At 49.8% G+C, this 18,763-nt stretch overlaps 2 protein-coding genes across 4 annotated transcripts in view; one reads left to right on the plus strand and one right to left on the minus strand.

Annotated features, from left to right (window-relative positions):
* Positions 1-25: 25 nt before the first annotated feature.
* wdr21 (WD repeat domain 21) lies at positions 26-14,934 on the minus strand. 2 transcript variants are annotated; one of them, XM_036984631.2, is made up of 14 exons: positions 14,856-14,934; positions 14,468-14,570; positions 13,919-14,022; positions 13,614-13,771; positions 13,360-13,442; positions 13,190-13,292; positions 12,642-12,785; positions 12,179-12,228; positions 11,770-11,849; positions 10,622-10,714; positions 7,657-7,754; positions 7,027-7,203; positions 6,756-6,870; positions 26-1,393 (listed from the first exon to the last, which is right to left on the minus strand). In XM_036984631.2, exons 2-14 carry the CDS (start codon positions 14,557-14,559, stop codon positions 1,155-1,157), a joined length of 1,536 nt encoding a protein of 511 aa, XP_036840526.1. In that variant the 5' UTR covers positions 14,560-14,570; positions 14,856-14,934; the 3' UTR covers positions 26-1,154. The 2 variants fall into 2 exon arrangements, with proteins under 2 accessions (XP_036840526.1, XP_036840529.1); XM_036984634.2 differs by having other exon boundaries at positions 13,364-13,442; positions 14,856-14,887.
* Positions 14,935-15,612: 678 nt separating this feature from the next.
* The window catches only part of dpf3 (double PHD fingers 3), a 52,287-nt gene continuing 49,136 nt past the window's right edge, over positions 15,613-18,763 (plus strand). For both annotated transcript variants that reach the window (XR_016497582.1, XM_090242465.1), the window contains exon 1: positions 15,613-15,752. Coding sequence is in view for 1 of the 2 variants with exons in the window: in XM_090242465.1 (XP_090098591.1) it covers positions 15,721-15,752 (32 nt within the window). In the remaining variant the exon portion in view is untranslated. The remainder of the gene's footprint in view (positions 15,753-18,763) is intronic.

Below are 18,763 nucleotides of genomic sequence, written 5' to 3' on the forward strand. Positions count from 1 at the left end.
TTTAAAAAAAAAAGCAGCAGACTGGTTATGTGGAGGTCTGTTGACAATGCTATGTTTTTTTTAATAATTCCAAGCCATCCATTCAATCACCATAGATAAAATACATTGTTTTGAATCGTATAAACATGATTAATTACCGTTATTATTATTATTATTATAAAGACAAAAAAAACAACTTCAATAATAGCAGTTGATGAATTGCAGTTTCTGTGGACATAATTCAGGGTTCACTGGTAGACAAATATAGTAGAGCACTGGATCCATGTTCCAGCAGTCCATCTGCAGCTCTACTGTCAGACCCAACTCTCCACTTCGCAGCGCTACGGTCAGACCCAACTCTCGACGTCGCAGCTCTACGGTCAGACCCAACTCTCTACTTCGCAGCTCTACGGTCAGACCCAACTCTCCACTTCGCAGCTCTACGGTCAGACCCAGCTCTACGGTCAGACCCAACTCTCCACTTCGCAGCTCTACGGTCAGACCCAACTCTCCACTTCGCAGCTCTACGGTCAGACCCAACTCTCCACTTCGCAGCTCTACGGTCAGACCCAACTCTCCACTTCGCAGCTCTACGGTCAGACCCAACTCTCCACTTCGCAGCTCTACGGTCAGACCCAACTCTCCACTTCGCAGCTCTACGGTCAGACCCAACTCTCCACTTCGCAGCTCTACGGTCAGACCCAACTCTCCACTTCGCAGCTCTACGGTCAGACCCAACTCTCCACTTCGCAGCTCTACGGTCAGACCCAACTCTCCACTTCGCAGCTCTACGGTCAGACCCAACTCTCGACATCGCAGCTCTACGGTCAGACCCAACTCTCCACTTCGCAGCTCTACGGTCAGACCCAAATCTCCACTTGAAGTCTTAAAGATCCAGGCTGATAACTTTAGGCAGTAAGAGTCTCCTTCATTCCAGTTACTTTGCAAAGAAAGGTTCAGTCAAGCCCTCCCCTAGCAGGCTGCCTCAGTCAAGCCCTCCCCTAACAGGCTGCCTCAGTCAAGCCCTCCCCTAGCAGGCTGCCTCAGTCAAGCCCTCCCCTAGCAGGCTGCCTCAGTCAAGCCCTCCCCTAGCAGGCTGCCTCAGTCAAGCCCTCCCCTAGCAGGCTGCCTCAGTCAAGCCCTCCCCTAGCAGGCTGCCTCAGTCAAGCCCTCCCCTAGCAGGCTGCCTCAGTCACTACCCCTCCTCCCTCCTGGTAGTCACTGTTATAAGGGAAGTAGTACAGATCGTGCCTGACAGCCATGAGGAGACCAGGCAGGCCTCTGTTGCCTCCTAGCTGAGAAGAGAAGACCACGCTGGGGATCATGTCCTTTCCAGCAGGGTGGGGAGATGGGATAGTCCTCAGGAGCTGGCCGTCTCCCAGAGACCACAGACGGGTGTAGCAGTCCTGACCCACTGGAGAAGACAAATGAACAGGGCAAGATACTTGTCATTCTTTTCTCATTTGACATGTACATTTCAGTAATTTAGCAGGCACTTTTCTTAAATGTTTATTCGGATCCTCGTTAGCTTTTGCAGAAGCATCAGCTACTCTTCCTGGGGTCCACAAATATAAATATATAAAACAAGACAAGTAGAAAAACACTGATGGACAGTCGCACACATTTAAAATACAACAAAATGAGGTGTGTCCGCTGCTGTTCCATGAGATGTTGTTTAATCCGTTTTTTTAAAGGTCATTTTGCTGTTTGCTTGAGTAATTGGAGATGGGAGTTCCATGCGATCATGGCTCTTTACAATACTGTTCTATTTGGTATTCTATGAGGTTCTATTTGGTCATTCTATGGGGTTCTATTTGGTAATTCTATGGGGTTCTATTTGGTATTCTATGGGGTTCTATTTGGTATTCTATGGGGTTCTATTTGGTAATTCTATGGGGTTCTATTTGGTATTCTATGGGGTTCTATTTGGTAATTCTATGGGGTTCTATTTGGTATTCTATGGGGTTCTATTTGGTATTCTATTTGGTATTCTATGGGGTTCTATTTGTGCCGTGAATTCTTTTTGGACTTGGAGACCCCTGGTGGTATGTCTTGTTGGGTATGTATGGGTGGTCTGAGCTGACACCCATACAGGCTATCTGGAATTTATCATCACAGTAATATTTCTCATAAAAACTCTTGAGAGAAGCAGTTAGTCAAATCAAATGTATTTATATGGTCCTTCTTACATCAGCTGATATCACAAAGTGCTGTACAGAAACCCAGCCTAAAACCCCAAACAGCAAGCAATGCAGGTGTTGAAGCACCTTTCATCAACCCTCAACCAGGAAAGACTGGATTGCATGTTGTTGATGCCGGGAAAATGATGGTGTTGCAGTCGTGGGTGAACATGAGGGGACTGAGCACGCACCCATGGGGAGCTCCAGTGTTGAGGATCAGCGTGGCAGATGTGTTGCTACCTACCCTCACCACCTGGGGGCGGCCTGTCAGGAAGTCCAGGATCCAGTTGCAGAGGGAGGTGTTTAGTCCCAGGATCCTTAGCTTAGTGATGAGCTTTGAGGGTACTATGGTGTTGAATGCTGAGCTGTAGTCAATGAACAGCATTCTCACATAGGTGTTCCTTTTGTCCAGTTGGGAAAGGGCAGTGTGCAATAGAGATTGCATCATCTGTGGATCTGTTAAGGCGGTATGCAAATTGGGTTGCCTTTGTGGTCTTGGGCACAGGGACAATGGTGGTCTGCTTGAAGCATGTTGGTATTACAGACTCAAATCAGGGACATGTTGAAAATGTCAGTGAAGACACCTGCCAGTTGGTCAGCACATTCCCGGAGCACACGTCCTGGTAATCTGTCTGGCCCCACACCCTTGTGAATGTTGACCTGTTTAAAGGTTGGCTACGGAGAACGTGATCCCACAGTCGTCCGGAACAGCTGATGCTCTCATGCATGCCTCAGTGTTGCTTGCCTCGAAAGCAAGCATAGAAGTGATTTAGCTCGTCTGGTAGGCTCGTGTCACTGGGCAGCCTTGCGGCTGTGCTTCCCTTTGTAGTCTAATAGTTTGCAAGACCTGCCAATTCCGACGAGCGTCGGAGCCGGTGTAGTATGATTCAATCTTAGCCCTGTGTTGACGCTTTACCTGTTTGATGGTTCGTCACAGGGCATAGCAGGATTTCTTTTAAGCTTCTGGATTAGAGTCCTGCACCTTGAAAGCGGCAGCTCTTCCCTTAAGCTCAGTGCAAATGTTGCCTGTAATCCATGGCTTCTGGTTGGGGTATGTAGTCACTGTAGGGACGACGTCCTTGATGCACTTATTGATAAAGCCAGTGACTGATGTGGTGTACTACTCAATGCCATCGGAAGAATCCCAGAACATGTTCTAGTCTGTGCTAGCAAAACAGTCCTGTAGTTTAGCATCTGCTTCAACTGACCATTTTTTTATAGAACGAGTCACTGGTGCTTCCTGCTTTAATTTTTGCTTCTAAGCAGGAATCAGGAGGATATAATTGTGGTCGGATTTACCAAATGGAGGGCGAGGGAGAGCTTTGTACGTGTCTCTGTGTGTGGAGTACAGGTGATCTAGAATTTTTTTCCCTCTGGTTGCACATTTAACATGTTGATAGAGATTTGGTAGAACTGATTTAAGTTTCCCTGCATTAAAGTCTCCGGCCACTAGGAGCGCCGCCTCTGGGTGAGTGGTTTCCTGTTTGCTTATTTCTTTATACAGCTGACTGAGTGCGGTCTTAGTGCCGGCATCTGTCTGTGGTGGTAAATAAACAGCCACGAATAGTATAGCTGAGAACTCTCTAGGCAAGTAGTGGCCTGTAGTTTATCACAATATAATCTAGAGACTTCCTTAGATTTCGTGCAACAGCTGTTGTTGACAAATATGCACAGACCGCCCCCCCTCGTCTTACTGGAGTGTGCTGTTCTGCCCTGCCGGTGCAGCGTGTATCCCGCTAGCTGAATATCCATGTCATCATTCAGCCACAATTCCGTGAAACATAGGATATTACCGTTTTTTTATGTCCCGTTGGTAGGATATTCGTGATCTTACCTCGTCTAGTTTGTCCAATGATTGCACGTTGGCGAGTAATACTGAGCTAACTGGCTTTGGGTGCTGACATGTAAAGTGTGGAATCATCTGCATACATAGTCATTGTACCTTTGTGTAAGACCAGTGGCAAATCATTTGCAAAAAAATAGAGAAGAGTAACGGCCCAAGGCAACTGCCCTGAGGGACACCGCACTGTACATATCTGATGTTAGAGAAGCTTCCATTGGATAGATGACTCTCCAACCGGGTGATGTTAAGCCAAAGCAAGTGAGTTTCTTCAATGACAATTTATGATCAATAACATCAAAGGCGGCACTGAAATCTAACTCCTTTTTATTATCCGTTTCCTTTAACCAATCATCTGTCGTCCGAGGCAGTGCAGTACAAGTTGGGTGCCTTTGTCTTCAAGTATCCAGAGAGACTTCAAGTTAGTGCAATCCCTGTGACCTACCAGCCGTCAGCAGTGAGGTCCTGTAACCTACCAGCCGTCAGGCCCTGTAACCTACCAGCCATCAGCAGTAAGGCCCTGTAACCTACCAGCAGTCAGGCCCTGTAACCTACCAGCCATCAGGCCCTGTAACCTACCAGCCATCAGCAGTAAGGCCCTGTAACCTACCAGCCGTCAGGCCCTGTAACCTACCAGCCATCAGCAGTAAGGCCCTGTAACCTACCAGCCGTCAGGCCCTGTAACCTACCAGCCATCAGCAGTAAGGCCCTGTAACCTACCAGCAGTCAGGCCCAGTAAACTACCAGCCATCTGTAGTAAGGCCCTGTAACCTACCAGCCGTCAGCAATAAGGCCCTGTAACCTACCAGCCATCAGGCCCTGTAACCTACCAGCCGTCAGCATCAGGCCCTGTAACCTACCAGCCATCAGCAGTAAGGCCCTGTAACCTACCAGCCATCAGCCCCTGTAACCTACCAGGCATCAGCAGTAAGGCCCTGTAACCTACCAGCCATCAGCAGTAAGGCCCTGTAACCTACCAGCCGTCAGGCACTGTAAGCTACCAGCCATCAGCAGTAAGGCCCTGCAACCTACCAGCAAGTAAGGCCCTGTAACCTACCAGCCATCAGCAGTAAGGCCCTGTAACCTACCAGCCATCAGCAGTAAGGTCCTGTAACCTACCAGCCGTCAGGCCCTGTAACCTACCAGCCATCAGCAGTAAGGCCCTGTAACCTACCAGCAGTCAGGCCCTGTAACCTACCAGCAGTAAGGCCCTGTAACCTACCAGCCGTCAGGCCCTGTAACCTACCAGCAGTAAGGCCCTGTAACCTACCAGCCATCAGCAGTAAGGCCCTGTAACCTACCAGCCATCAGGCCCTGTAACCTACCAGCCATCAGCAGTAAGGCCCTGTAACCTACCAGCCATCAGCAGTAAGGTCCTGTAACCTACCAGCCGTCAGGCCCTGTAACCTACCAGCCATCAGCAGTAAGGTCCTGTAACCTACCAGCCGTCAGGCCCTGTAACCTACCAGCCATCAGCAGTAAGGCCCTGTAACCTACCAGCAGTCAGGCCCAGTAAACTACCAGCCATCTGCAGTAAGGCCCTGTAACCTACCAGCCGTCAGCAGTAAGGCCCTGTAACCTACCAGCCATCAGGCCCTGTAACCTACCAGCCATCAGCAGTAAGGCCCTGTAACCTACCAGCCATCAGGCCCTGTAACCTACCAGCCATCAGCAGTAAGGCCCTGTAACCTACCAGCCATCAGCAGTAAGGTCCTGTAACCTACCAGCCGTCAGGCCCTGTAACCTACCAGCCGTCAGGCCCTGTAACCTACCAGCCATCAGCAGTAAGGCCCTGTAACCTACCAGCCATCAGCAGTAAGGCCCTGTAACCTACCAGCAGTAAGGCCCTGTAACCTACCAGCCGTCAGGCCCTGTAACCTACCAGCAGTAAGGCCCTGTAACCTACCAGCCATCAGCAGTAAGGCCCTGTAACCTACCAGCCATCAGGCCCTGTAACCTACCAGCCATCAGCAGTAAGGCCCTGTAACCTACCAGCCATCAGCAGTAAGGCCCTGTAACCTACCAGCAGTAAGGTCCTGTAACCTACCAGCCGTCAGGCCCTGTAACCTACCAGCCATCAGCAGTAAGGCCCTGTAACCTACCAGCAGTCAGGCCCTGTAACCTACCAGCAGTAAGGCCCTGTAACCTACCAGCCGTCAGGCCCTGTAACCTACCAGCAGTAAGGCCCTGTAACCTACCAGCCATCAGCAGTAAGGCCCTGTAACCTACCAGCCATCAGGCCCTGTAACCTACCAGCCATCAGCAGTAAGGCCCTGTAACCTACCAGCCATCAGCAGTAAGGTCCTGTAACCTACCAGCCGTCAGGCCCTGTAACCTACCAGCCATCAGCAGTAAGGTCCTGTAACCTACCAGCCGTCAGGCCCTGTAACCTACCAGCAGTAAGGCCCTGTAACCTACCAGCCATCAGCAGTAAGGCCCTGTAACCTACCAGCCATCAGCAGTAAGGCCCTGTAACCTACCAGCCATCAGCAGTAAGGCCCTGTAACCTACCAGCCATCAGCAGTAAGGCCCTGTAACCTACCAGCCATCAGCAGTAAGGCCCTGTAACCTACCAGCAGTAAGGCCCTGTAACCTACCAGCCGTCAGGCCCTGTAACCTACCAGCAGTAAGGCCCTGTAACCTACCAGCCATCAGCAGTAAGGCCCTGTAACCTACCAGCCAGTAAGGCCCTGTAACCTACCAGCAGTAAGGCCCTGTAACCTACCAGCCATCAGCAGTAAGGCCCTGTAACCTACCAGCCATCAGCAGTCCCTCAGCTTCGTTGACGTGGAGGGGTAAGTAGGCGTGTTGGTTATGATGACCCTCGTACTTCCGCACTGGTTTTGTTACTCGTACATCCCACAGCTTGATCTGCAGTGGCACATATCAACACACAGGTAAAACAGAGTTGGAGAAGGCAAACTTTACCGTGTGTGTGTGTGTGTGTGTGTGTGTGTGTGTGTGTGTGTGTGTGTGTGTGTGTGTGTGTGTGTGGGGCCTGTCCCAGTCTATCTGTCTGTCCCCCACCTCTCCAATCATGTCCGCGGCCAGTAGGTAGTTCTCATCCTGTAGTATTCGTACGGAGGTGATAGCAGAGTCCTGGGAGAACCTGCAGGCCTTCCAGCTGTGGTCCCGTCTGCCTTTCTGACGCAGGTCGATACTGAAGATCTCTCCTGACCTACAGCCATTAAACAGGACCGGAGCCTGGATGGAGGGAGAGGGGAATGAGGGAGGGGAATGAGAGAGGGAGAGGGGAAAGAGTGAGGGAGAGGGGAAAGAGGGAGGGAATGAGAGAGGGAGAGGGGAAAGAGGGAGGGAGAGGGGAAAGAGGGAGGGAGAGGGGAGGGAGAGGGGAAAGAGGGAGGGAGAGGGGAATGAGAGAGGGAGAGGGGAATGAGAGAGGGAGAGGGGAATGAGGGAGGGAATGAGGGGAATGAGGGAGGGAATGAGGGGAATGAGGAAGGGGGAGGGGTATAAGGGAGGGGGAAGGGCTGTTAAAAACTCTGAAGGTCAATAATAAAGAAGTTTGAGAAGCGCCCCTCCATCTGTTCATCACACACACACACACACACTTCAGAAACATCAGCTTCTCACCAGTGTCGGTTACACTTTTTGTGACAATGAGTCTAAGTGAATGCCTTGGCACCACTAACTCACCCTGAGGGCAAACTGCTGTGCCAGCACATCACTGCCGATGCCATAGGTCTGTCTCCTGCCCGTCACTGCGTCCGTCACTATCACCCTGCGAGACAGACCTGGCAACAGACGAACACAAAGACCACGGGAGACAGCCGGGGAGACGGCCACGGGAGACAGACGGGGAGACGGCCACGGGAGACAGACGGGGAGACGGCCACGGGAGACAGACGGGGAGACGGCCACGGGAGACAGACGGGGAAACGGCCACGGGAGACAGACGGGGAAACGGCCACGGGAGACAGACGGGGAAACGGCCACGGGAGACAGACGGGGAAACGGCCACGGGAGACAGACGGGGAAACGGCCACGGGAGACAGACGGGGAGTGAGACGGGGAAACGGCCACGGGAGACAGACGGGGAGTGAGACGGGGAAACAACCACGGGAGACAGATGGGGAGTCAGACGGGGAAACGGCCACGGGAGACAGACGGGGAAACGGCCACGGGAGACAGACGGGGAAACGGCCACGGGAGACAGACGGGGAAACGGCCACGGGAGACAGACGGGGAAACGGCCACGGGAGACAGACGGGGAAACGGCCACGGGAGACAGACGGGGTAACGGCCACGGGAGACAGACGGGGAAACGGCCACGGGAGACAGACGGGGAAACGGCCACGGGAGACAGACGGGGAAACGGCCACGGGAGACAGACGGGGAAACGGCCACGGGAGACAGACGGGGAAACGGCCACGGGAGACAGACGGGGAAACGGCCACGGGAGACAGACGGGGAAACGGCCACGGGAGACAGACGGGGAAACGGCCACGGGAGACAGACGGGGAAACGGCCACGGGAGACAGACGGGGAAACGGCCACGGGAGACAGACGGGGAAACGACCACGGGAGACAGACGGGGAAACGGACACGGGAGACAGACGGGGAAACGGCCACGGGAGACAGACGGGGAAACGGCCACGGGAGACAGACGGGGAAACGGCCACGGGAGACAGACGGGGAAACGACCACGGGAGACAGACGGGGAAACGACCACGGGAGACAGACGGGGAAACGGCAACGGGAGACAGACGGGGAGACGACCACGGGAGACAGACGGGGAAACGGCAGACAGACGGGGAAACGGTCACAGGAGACAGACGGGGAAACGGTCACTAAAATTGAGCTTTTCAAAATGGCCACCAGGCCAGTGTTAAGAGAAAAGACAGGCTGGCTACCAGAATCTAACCTGCAACCAGTGTGTGTGTGTATGTATATACACTGCTCAAAAAAATAAAGGGAACACTTAAACTCCAAGTCAATCACACTGTGAAATCAAACTGTCCACTTAGGAAGCAACACTGATTGACAATACATTTCACATGCTGTTGTGCAAATGGAATAGACAACAGGTGGAAATTATAGGCATTTAGCAAGACACCCCCAATAAAGGAGTGGTTCTGCAGGTGGTGACCACAGACCACTTCTCAGTTCCTATGCTTCCTGGCTGATGTTTTGGTCACTTTTGAATGCTGGCGGTGCTTTCACTCTAGTGGTAGCATGAGACGGAGTCTACAACCCACACAAGTGGCTCAGGTAGTGCAGCTCAGCCAGGATGGCACATGAATGTGAGATGTGGCAAGAAGGTTTGCTGTGTCTGTCAGCATAGTGTCCAGAGCATGGAAGCGCTACCAGGAGACAGGCCAGTACATCAGGAAATGTGGAGGAGGCCGTAGGAGGGCAACAACCCAGCAGCAGGATCGCTACCTCCGCCTTTGTGCAAGGAGGAGCAGGAGGAGCACTGCCAGAGCCCTGCAAAATGACCTCCAGCAGGCCACAAATGTGCATGTGTCTGCTCAAACGGTCAGAAACAGACTCCATGAGGGTGGTATGAGGGCCCGACGTCCACAGGTGGGGGTTGTGCTTACAGCCCAACACCGTGCAGGACGTTTGGCATTTGCCAGAGAACACCAAGATTGGCAAATTTGCCACTGGCGCCCTGTGCTCTTCACAGATGAAAGCAGGTTCACACTGAGCACGTGACAGACATGACAGAGTCTGGAGACGCCGTGGAGAATGTTCTGCTGCCTGCAACATCCTCCAGCATGACCGGTTTGGCGGTGGGTCAGTCATGGTGTGGGGTGGCATTTCTTTGGGGGCCGCACAGCCCTCCATGTGCTCGCCAGAGGTAGCCTGACTGCCATTAGGTACCGAGATGAGATCCTCAGACCCCTTGTGAGACCATATGCTGGTGTGGTTGGCCCTGGGTTCCTCCTACTGCTAGACCTCATGTGGCTGGAGTGTGTCAGCAGTTCCTGCAAGTGGAAGGCATTGATGCTATGGACTGGCCCGCCCGTTCTCCAGACCTGAATCCAATTGAGCACATCTGGGACATCATGTCTCGCTCCATCCACCAACGCCACGTTGCACCATAGACTGTCCAGGAGTTGGCGGATGCTTTAGTCCAGGTCTGGGAGGAGATCATCCGCCACCTCATCAGGAGCATGCCCAGGCGTTGTAGGGAGGTCATACAGGCACGTGGAGGCCACACACACTACTGAGCCTCATTTTGACTTGTTTAAAGGACATTACATCAAAGTTGGATCAGCCTGTAGTGTGGTTTTCCACTTTAATTTTGAGTGTGACTCCAAATCCAGACCTCCATGGGTTGATAAATTTGATTTCCATTGATCATTTTTGTGTGATTTTGTTGTCAGCACATTCAACTATGTAAAGAAAAAAGTATTTAATAAGATTATTTCATTCATTCAGATCTAGGATGTGTTATTTTAGTGTTCCCTTTATTTTTTTGAGCAGTGTATATATATAATCTGTTATTATTAATGAACAGGCAAGGTTCAGTGAGAGGTTTCATGTCGGGAACATTGTATAAAATGCTGTTGCTTGCTCCTGTATCACCAACATTGTAGTGTAAAACGCTAATCAATTGGTAAAGATGATGGGAGGGTTAGGGTTTCCAACTCACCCGTGCTAAATGTTTTGTCAGCCTGAGGGTTGAGACACCAGGCACAGGACCAGGCTGTAGAGATCTTAAAACTACACAGCATCCCCGGCTGGTCTGGAGGAGGACAAGAGAGGAGGAGGAGGAGAGAGGAGGACGAGAGAGGAGGAGGAGGAGAGAGGAGGAGGAGGAGGACGAGAGAGGAGGACGACGAGAGAGGAGGAGGAGAGAGGACGAGAGTGGAGAAGGACGAGAGGAGGAGGAGAGAGGAGGAGGAGGAGGACGAGAGAGGAGGAGGAGAGAGAGGACGAGAGAGGAGGACGAGCGAGGAGGAGAGAGGACGAGAGAGGAGGAGGAGAGAGGAGGAGAGAGGACGAGAGAGGAGGAGGAGGAGAGAGGAGGAGGAGGAGGAGGAGAGAGGAGGAGGAGAGAGGAGGAGAGAGGACGAAAGAGGAGGACAAGAGAGGAGGAGGACGAGAGAGGAGGAGGAGAGAGGAGGAGGAGGACGAGAGAGGAGGAGGACGAGAGAGGAGGACGAGAGAGGAGGACGAGAGAGGAGGACGAGAGAGGAGGACGAGAGAGGAGGACAAGAGAGGAGGACAAGAGAGGAGGACAAGAGAGGAGGACGAGAGAGGAGGAGGAGGAGAAAGGTGGACGAGAGAGGAGGAGGAGAAAGGTGGACGAGAGAGGAGGAGGAGGAGAGGAGGAGAAAGGTGGACAAGAGAGGAGGAGGAGAGAGGAGGAGGAGAAAGGTGGACGAGAGAGGAGGAGGAGGACGAGAGAGGAGGACGAGAGAGGAGGACGAGAGAGGAAGACGAGAGAGGACAAGAGAGGAGGACGAGAGAGGAGGAGGAGGAGAAAGGTGGACGAGAGAGGAGGAGGAGAGGAGGAGAAAGGTGGACAAGAGAGGAGGAGGAGAGAGGAGGAGGAGAAAGGTGGACAAGAGAGGAGGAGGAGAGAGGAGGAGGAGAAAGGTGGACGAGAGAGGAGGAGGAGGAGAGAGGAGGAGAGGAGAGAAATAACGAATGCGCTCAGCATGAAATATATGAAGATTACAGTATTACATTACAGTAAAAGGTTCTGAAAATAATAATAGTACGTTCTGAAAATAATAATAGTACGTTCTGAAAATAATAATAGTATGTTCTGAAAGAAGCACATGGAAAAGTCACCTGGGTTGGAGTTGCTGAAGAGCGAGGCTGGTAGTAAACTGACACAGCCAGGAGTCTCTGCCATGCCCACCAGACACAGGCTGAACACTGGAGTCAAGGAAACACCAACCCAACAACTCTCTTAAGTACAGCTACTGACAACGGTCTGAATATGAACATGCTGAGGGGACCTTTGACCCCCGTCGAGACAAACTAGAGTGACTAGGCAGGGTCATGAACTCTTAACGTAGCAGGCCTAAAATAAACACCAGAGTGGAGTTCCCACATTCGGCTTTCAGCTGAGAAGGAAGGTTGATTTAGCCGTATCCTGGTAACACCGGAAGCATCCGGGTTGTTGGCAACTCCGCTAAGGAAGCAGGGTCATTAACCACTTTGAGTAGCATCACAGTCTGCTGTGTAAGACGGATACAGGACGTGTGAGTCAGAGTGGGTGACGGAAGCCCAGCAGATAGAGTTCACCTGAAACACAGACAACATGTTTATAACACAGGTACTGAACAGGTGGAACAGACAACACAGGTACTGAACAGGTGGAACAGACAACACAGGTACTGAACAGGCAGAACAGACGACACAGGTACTGAACAGGCAGAACAGACAACACAGGTACTGAACAGGTGAAACAGACGACACAGGTACTGAATAGGTGGAACAGACGACACATATATATATATATATATATATATATATATATATATATATAAAAAACACAGGTACAGAACAGGTAGAAAACAGGGACAACATAGTTTAGCGTATAGGTGTTCAAGTTGCCTGGGTAGATATTCCTACCATCCAGCATGCTTCCTAACCCTCCCCTCCATGTCACCTTTCTGTTGGTAGAGGTTATCCTCAGCCCTCTCTCTCCTTCTCACCTTTCTATTTGTAAAGTAGAGGTTGTCACACATCTTGACGGACAGGGAGCCCCTGCTGCAGCCTCTGAAGTTCATGATGCCGTACTTGCAGCCTCCGTGAGACACGTCGTTAACCGTGAACACTCGCTCACATGCAGAGTCACCCTGAGAGAGAAGAGGAGAGAGGGGAGGAGGGAGAGAGAGAGAAGAGGGGGGGACGAAAGGGGAGGAAGAAGTGAGGGGAAGAGAGAGAGGGGATGAGGGAGAGAGAGAGAAGAGGGAGGAGGGAGAGAGAGAGAGAAGAGGGGGGGGCGAAAGGGGAGGAAGAAGTGAGGGGAAGAGAGAGAGGTGATGAGGGAGAGAGAGAGAAGAGGGAGTAGGGAGAGAGAGAGAAGAGGGGGGAGAGGGAGAGAGAGAAGAGGGGGGAGGACAAAAGGGGAGGAGAGAGGAAGGGGAGTAAGAGAGAAAAGAAGAGGGCAATCAGGAGGAAGTTTACACCAGTCAACCATTGCCAACGTTCTTCTTAAAAGTCAAAAGAAAGCGTGTGTGTGTGTGTGTGTGTAACTCACCACTATGAGTCTAAAGTGGTCTGTGTTGGGACTGCTGCTTTCAGAGCTCTGGACCTCCAGTCTGTGACGTCTCATCCCACTCACCTTCACCTCATGGATCAGCCTGGGCACACACAATCATAAGGGACACAATAACGTATGTACGTGTGTGTGTACTTTTGATACCGTACCTACTGTAAGAGTTCCCAGGTAGCAGACCCAGGTGTCTTTTCTGCAGCAACAGAGCTGAGTTCAGGCCTGCTCTTGGTGCTTTCTGGAGGGAGAAACAAAACACACAAGAAAAGCCCTTCAGAGCTGCTGCTGTCGTTTTCAATTAGGGAAGGAGAGACGTCATCTATAAGATACAAAACTTTTTTTTTTTTTATTCGATAGGGTACCAAATGCCCCTGATCCACCATCAAAAGTTCCCCGTCTGTGGTAGTACCTTCCTGGGCCTCTCGTCCTCAGTGATCATCCTGGCCCTGTGTTTCTCCTGCTCTCTCTCCTGCAGCAGCCCTCTGGTCAGAGGGTTACAGTTGTTGTGGCCCGGCAGCAGCCGGAAGTAACGGTTCTTCTCAGCGTCAAAGTAGAACCCCGGCAGCTCTGAGATGGAAGGACAAGGTACACGTGGACGATAAAGACACGGAGTCTGTATTGTCCTTGTACGTGCAGGGACACACTTTGGACCGCACTGATTTATAAGTAGTCATTCTACAGCCAGGTAGAAAGGTGTGTCTGAGTGTAACTGACCTGGGGCAGCGGAGGAGGAGGAGGAGGAGGCTGCAGTATTAGAAATAGACCTATTCTCTGGGGTCCTGTCTCTGTAGGAGGGGCCTGCTTCACTGCTGCCATACCTGGGGACCAGAGAGGAGAGGCAAGTCAGTTAACAACAAATTATTATTTACAATGACGGCCTACCCCGGCCTAACCCTAATGGCGCTGAGACAATTGTGCGCCGCCCTATGGGACTCCCAATCACGGCCGGTTGTGAAACAGCTCTGGAATTGAACCAGGGTCTGTAGTGATGCCTCTAGCACTGAGATGCAGTGCCTTAGACCGCTGCACCACTCTGGAGCCCAATGCCATCATTGCACCGGTAAAACAACACACGGGCAGGATTATAACAGAGTTTAGGAATACGTGTAATTCCGATCATATAACATACACTGAATTAAGATTAATGGCCCAAGAACGCCCCGGGCACTTGATAGATCAAGTAAACGAGCTGTAAATAAGGTAGTTTACACATAATTAGGGCCAACCAACCTGTGGTCGTGAGAGACATGGTCACCATCCTACCTTTGTTCCTGTGTCCTGTCCCTTTGCCAGTCAGAGCGGTAACCGAGTCGCCTACGGTCCCTGCCCCTGTCACGCCAATTCCCTTTCTTCATCCCTGCTATTGCTATGGACACAAATACCGGACAGTAAACATCAACACGAAGTCTGTCACTCGCTTCTGTGTTGTGTACTTGGTAGCTAGCTAGCTAGCAAGTTAGCTAATTCGGCTAGCCATTTCGCTTGCTAACAAAAGCCCTTTAAATACAGACACGTGGTACGTAGACAATTTGAATGATGAATCATTACTATATTTAAAATGAAATGTGGTTATTCGTGTAGTAATTAGAGGATACGATGTTGATCAAATATATTATTGAACATCGGAGCTTTGACACAAAGTTCATTTTACCTGCTACAACGTTGCACCCACGTGACCAAGTTAACACCCGCCCCTAACCCTCATTGGCTTATCGCTCACAATGGTGGCCCTCTTTGCGGATTCACTATTGGCTGCTTGTGCTATCAATCACTATCGTTTCCTCTAACGAAATGTAACTTTAATCATCGTTCTCATGAATGAAACATTTGTAACATTGTATCAGAGATGACTGTCGTCTGTAGTGATGAAGAGGTTGTGATTGGTTTAGGTTATGGATAGAACATTGCTTTGTAATGAATTTCTTGTGTAAACAAACCTTCATGTTTGATTAATGCTTCTATAATATCAATCAAACCAAAATCTGCCCTATGTTATTGTATTTTACTGCACTACTGCATATGATTATATCATTGTTCTAATAACATTAATATTTGTTTTGCTAAATGCCACTGAAGGACGAAGAGTATCGTATATGTTGAGAAAATAAAAGATGGTCGGATTGCGACAGGCACAAAGGAACACAGTAGGACAACTGACCATGTTTTTATTTTCCCTGCTAGGAAATGCAGCCACTCCTTGAAATATCTCTTTCATACTCCGGGCGATATATATACCCACACTATCCAATGGATTTATACTGACTAGTGACAGGTGATGATTTGAATATGTGTGCAACATCACAGATTAATATAAAGTTGTACTCTAGCTACTGTATCAAGCGTCGTCGTCTTTATGAAACGCTTTTGACAGTTTTCTCATAAACCACGCCTGATTTCTGGATACTATTATTGTATTGGTTAAGGAGCGGGGCGCCTAGCACCCTATTGGTTGTCTTCTTCATGGGGTCCCAAACAGCTCTGAGATTTAGAGTATTGGGTTACAGTTTCGCAGCAAAATGGCGACTGTCATTCAGAATCCTCTCAAATCGTAAGTAATCTTTAAAATGCTATATTCTTTTCCCCGAAAAAAACAAACGCATTTGTTTGGATGCAATGGTTGCATTCAATGAAGAAGAAAAGCACACCACATTGAATGGAATAACGGAATAGCGGATTTTATATGATGTTTGTAAACATATCACAACGTGTATTGAAACAATTAGAAGTTAGGACAAAATGTTGTCGTTTTGTTTGTATTTATTAGTCTCTACACGAATGGATTCGACGCATAAAGCATGTAGTCACGTGCACGCTTTTAAGAAAATATATTTCCATGCGCGTGAAACAATGTTCTGCACTCCGATTTACGCTGCGCGGACAAGTCAATTGTGTATGGACTTCTTTTACAAAAGTTGTTAAGATATTCTGCTACATTAATAGCCTAAGAACATTAGGATAAGTGTTTGTTAATCTTTCACAGATATAGGCTACTTCCATTGTTCAGGTCAGTTTTATTACTTGGAATTCACGTAAACTAACCAGCGCTTCTTTTGTGCGCTCTTTCATCAATAGCCAAACATTAGGATAATGTATATTCAGTATTTATAATGTGGGATTATTTCCTCAGTAAAAAAAAACGCACGGAGTACCCTGTGATGATGGGCTATCATTTGAGTAGCCTATGCATGGGATTGCTTTTTACTGTCTGCGACAGATTTCGGGAGCGAAAGGTCCGATCAGGCTGAGCGCACAGGAGCCGTGTCCGTGATGGGAAAACGGTTTACCATCAAGAATCGCTTTACTGGGATCGGCTCATAGAACTAGTGGTCTAATCTAATGTGATAAATAACAAGTCTATGCGTCTCAATAGTGTCGACACTGTTTTTGAGCATTGAACACAGCTCCAGGAGCTGTATGTTTTTTTTGTCTGTCTGCCATTGAACTGCAGCAACAAGTCAATGTACCTGCTGACTTCTGTAGTCACTGCTGCTGTCCTGTAGTTACTGCTGCTGTCCTGTAGTTACTGCTGCTGTCCTGTAGTCACTGCTGCTCTCCTGTAGTTAATGCTGCTGTCCTGTAGTCACTGCTGCTGTCCTGTAGTCACTGCTGCTGTCCTGTAGTTACTGCTGCTGTCCTGTAGTCACTGCTGCTCTCCTGTAGTTACTGCTGCTGTCCTGTAGTCACTGCTGCTGTCCTGTAGTCACTGCTGCTGTCCTGTAGTCACTGCTGCTGTCCTGTAGTTACTGCTGCTGTCCTGTAGTTACTGCTGCTGTCCTGTAGTCACTGCTGCTGTCCTGTAGTTACTGCTGCTGTCCTGTAGTTACTGCTGCTGTCCTGTAGTCACTGCTGCTGTCCTGTAGTTACTGCTGCTGTCCTGTAGTCACTGCTGCTGTCCTGTAGTCACTGCTGCTGTCCTGTAGTCACTGCTGCTGTCCTGTAGTCACTGCTGCTGTCCTGTAGTCACTGCTGCTGTCATGTAGTCACTGCTGCTGTCCTGTAGTTACTGCTGCTGTCCTGTAGTCACTGCTGCTGTCCTGTAGTCACTGCTGCTGTCCTGTAGTCACTGCTGCTGTCCTGTAGTCACTGCTGCTGTCCTGTAGTCACTGCTGCTGTCCTGTAGTTACTGCTGCTGTCCTGTAGTCACTGCTGCTGTCCTGTAGTCACTGCTGCTCTCCTGTAGTTACTGCTGCTGTCCTGTAGTTACTGCTGCTGTCCTGTAGTTACTGCTGCTGTCCTGTAGTTACTGCTGCTGTCCTGTAGTCACTGCTGCTGTCCTGTAGTCACTGCTGCTGTCCTGTAGTCACTGCTGCTGTCCTGTAGTCACTGCTGCTGTCCTGTAGTCACTGCTGCTGTCATGTAGTCACTGCTGCTGTCCTGTAGTTACTGCTGCTGTCCTGTAGTTACTGCTGCTGTCCTGTAGTTACTGCTGCTCTCCTGTAGTTACTGCTGCTGTCCTGTAGTTACTGCTGCTGTCCTGTAGTTACTGCTGCTGTCCTGTAGTCACTGCTGCTGTCCTGTAGTCACTGCTGCTGTCCTGTAGTCACTGCTGCTGTCCTGTAGTCACTGCTGCTCTCCTGTAGTCACTGCTGCTCTCCTGTAGTCACTGCTGCTGTCCTGTAGTCACTGCTGCTCTCCTGTAGTTACTGCTGCTGTCCTGTAGTCACTGCTGCTGTCCTGAAGTCACTGCTGCCTGGATGTTGGTGATAACAACCTTGTTTCTGTGTAAAAGCCTTGCAGCATATTCTCCCATCTGTCTGTGAGAAGTGATGTGATTCTATTCACAGACCGGCTGTATGTCTCCGTCCCACATGGAACCATTTTCCCTATGTGTGTAAGTGCACACATTTTAACCAGGGAGCTGTTCAGAAATAGTGCACTACATAGGGAATAGTGTACCATTTTGGGACACAACGCAGACACTCTGCCTGCTAGACACGCTAGACTATCAGGACATATTTACCCACATTTGCTGTGGAATGTAGCGAAGGGGTCTGGCACTTAGTTATAACACAGCCTATTGTTGGAGTGGTAGTCAGAAGAACAGGCTTGCATTCCTGGTCTACACTAAATAAGCTCCATTGTTTGGTCTAACAGATGGTCCTTCACTGACAGCCCGAGCAAAGCAACCAAACAGACAGTGCGGTCAACATGTTTGTGTCCGGATGGTGTGTGGGCTGAAATATGAATGTGGTTACACACGAGATGCCGTCTTGCCAATTGACTACGAAAAACGATGTCTATAGATACGGTTGTTTTCACTATAGATACGGTTGTTTTCACTATAGATACGGTTGTTTTCACTATAGATACGGTTGTTTTCACTATTGTGTTTCACTATAGATACGGTTGTTTTCACTATAGATACGGTTGTTTTCACTATAGATACGGTTGTTTTCACTATAGATACGGTTGTTTTCACTATAGATACGGTTGTTTTCACTATAGATACGGTTGTTTTCACTATAGATATGGTTGTTTTCACTATAGATACGGTTGTGTTTCACTATAGATACGGTTGTTTTCACTATTGATACGGTTGTTTTCACTATAGATACGGTT

Source organism: Oncorhynchus mykiss, chromosome 8 (assembly GCF_057628025.1).
Source record: "Oncorhynchus mykiss isolate SJ-2025 chromosome 8, ASM5762802v1, whole genome shotgun sequence".
In the NCBI taxonomy this organism is placed as follows: Eukaryota; Metazoa; Chordata; class Actinopteri; order Salmoniformes; family Salmonidae; genus Oncorhynchus; species Oncorhynchus mykiss.